Source organism: Leptodactylus fuscus, chromosome 7, assembly GCF_031893055.1.
Source record: "Leptodactylus fuscus isolate aLepFus1 chromosome 7, aLepFus1.hap2, whole genome shotgun sequence".
Taxonomy (NCBI): domain Eukaryota; kingdom Metazoa; phylum Chordata; class Amphibia; order Anura; family Leptodactylidae; genus Leptodactylus; species Leptodactylus fuscus.
The window spans coordinates 134523987-134525550 of record NC_134271.1 but is presented as its reverse complement, the minus strand read 5'-3'; the positions used below and the strand labels follow the sequence as shown (position 1 = coordinate 134525550).

Below are 1564 nucleotides of genomic sequence, written 5' to 3'. Positions count from 1 at the left end.
TCCTATCAGTATGTCTTTGGAGTATGGGAGGAAATCCACAAAAACACGGGGATAACATATAAAACTCTTTACAGATGTTGTTCCTGGCGGGATTCAAACCCAAGACTCCAGGGCTGCAAGGCTGGTGTACTCTGGCTTCTCTTCAGAATGAACAAATCTTTCCCCTTTGTAAGCCATTAAACTTCAACAATCTACTTATTTCTCAAAAAAAAATTCCTTATTTTTTCTCACTAGTGTATTTCCTAAACACACATGTCCGGAGTGAATCGCTGCCCTTTAATTTAATAGCTGTAACTCAGTCTGTTTTTTGTGTCAATATACAGTTATAGAGATGATTTTAATAACTTCTTGAAAGCTTTCTTCATGTCTTTGTTCCGTAATGTATAAATTATTGGGTTTAAGGCCGGGGTTATAACGGAGAACATAATGGCAGCTGCTCTGTCTTGATCTAGAGAACCCTCTGTAGATGGACGCATGTAGGTAAATATGGCTGTCCCATACTGGAGAGTCACCACAGTAAAATGGGCACTACATGTAGACAATGCGCGCATTCGTCCCTGCAAGGTCTTTATTTTTGTAAGAAATTTACTAATGAAGACGTAGGAAAGGACAGTCAACATTAACGTCGTCGTAGCGAGAGTTCCAGTCACTCTAACAAGGAGCTTGTAATTCAGCGAGACATCTGTACAGGCCAAGTCAAGCAATGGTTTGACATCGCAGAAGAAATGTTTGACTACATTCGGTCCACAATAAGGGAGTTTTGCAGTCATTATACTGTGGACCGATGCATGAGAAAATCCAATAACCCAAGAAGACAAAGATAAACCAATACAGACCTTGTAACTCATAATGGTTGAGTATCTCAAAGGATGTGCAATAGCAACATATCTGTCATAGGACATGGCGGAAAATAGTACAACTTCTGTACTACCCAAGAAATGGAAGAAATGGACTTGTAGCATACAACCATAAAATGGGATCATCTTCTTCTGTGACATAAGATCTGTCAGCATCTTGGGGACAACCACCGATGAGTAAAAAATGTCAAGGAAAGCCAAGTTGTACAAGAAGAAATACATGGGTGTATGGAGAGTAATATCAAAAATAGAGATAAGCATAATAGACAGATTTGCTACTAAGGCTACTATGTAAAAAAGCAGAATAATTAAGAAAACAATCACTCGAAGATCTTCATGAATTCCCAGACCAGCCAAGACAAAGTCAGTTACTGAGGTGGAATTGACCATGTTCATTTTATAGCTAAAAAAAGAACCTTATAGACCTGTTATATTCTAAGAACATAAATTGCATATAATAAATAATTGATAGCAAATTGTCCATGCAGGATAAATATTCTGCGCAACATAAATCAAACATTCTCGATAAAGCTTCATGATCCATCATTGTCATTGCGGATAGACCATTTTCCCTTAAATGACAAATGTGTAACATTGTAATATTATATTCAGCAATGTTAAATATGACTCTGGTAATGAATGAGGCTTTCTTAGAAGTTATAGCTACTTATATAGCCATCTAGCCATCTTAGACCTGGTTCACACGG

At 37.5% G+C, this 1564-nt stretch overlaps 1 protein-coding gene across 1 annotated transcript; it reads right to left on the bottom strand.

The window, feature by feature from the left end:
* Nucleotides 1-323: 323 nt before the first annotated feature.
* Nucleotides 324-1253, bottom strand: LOC142212965 (olfactory receptor 12D1-like). The gene has a single exon (XM_075281101.1). The coding sequence runs from the start codon at nt 1251-1253 to the stop codon at nt 324-326; it is 930 nt and encodes a 309-aa protein (XP_075137202.1).
* Between the last annotated feature and the right edge of the window lie 311 nt (nt 1254-1564).

Coding starts and splice junctions, on each gene's coding strand:
- LOC142212965 (XM_075281101.1), bottom strand. CDS start 1,253: ATGAACATGGTCAATTCCACCTCAGTAACTGACTTTGTCTTGGCTGGT.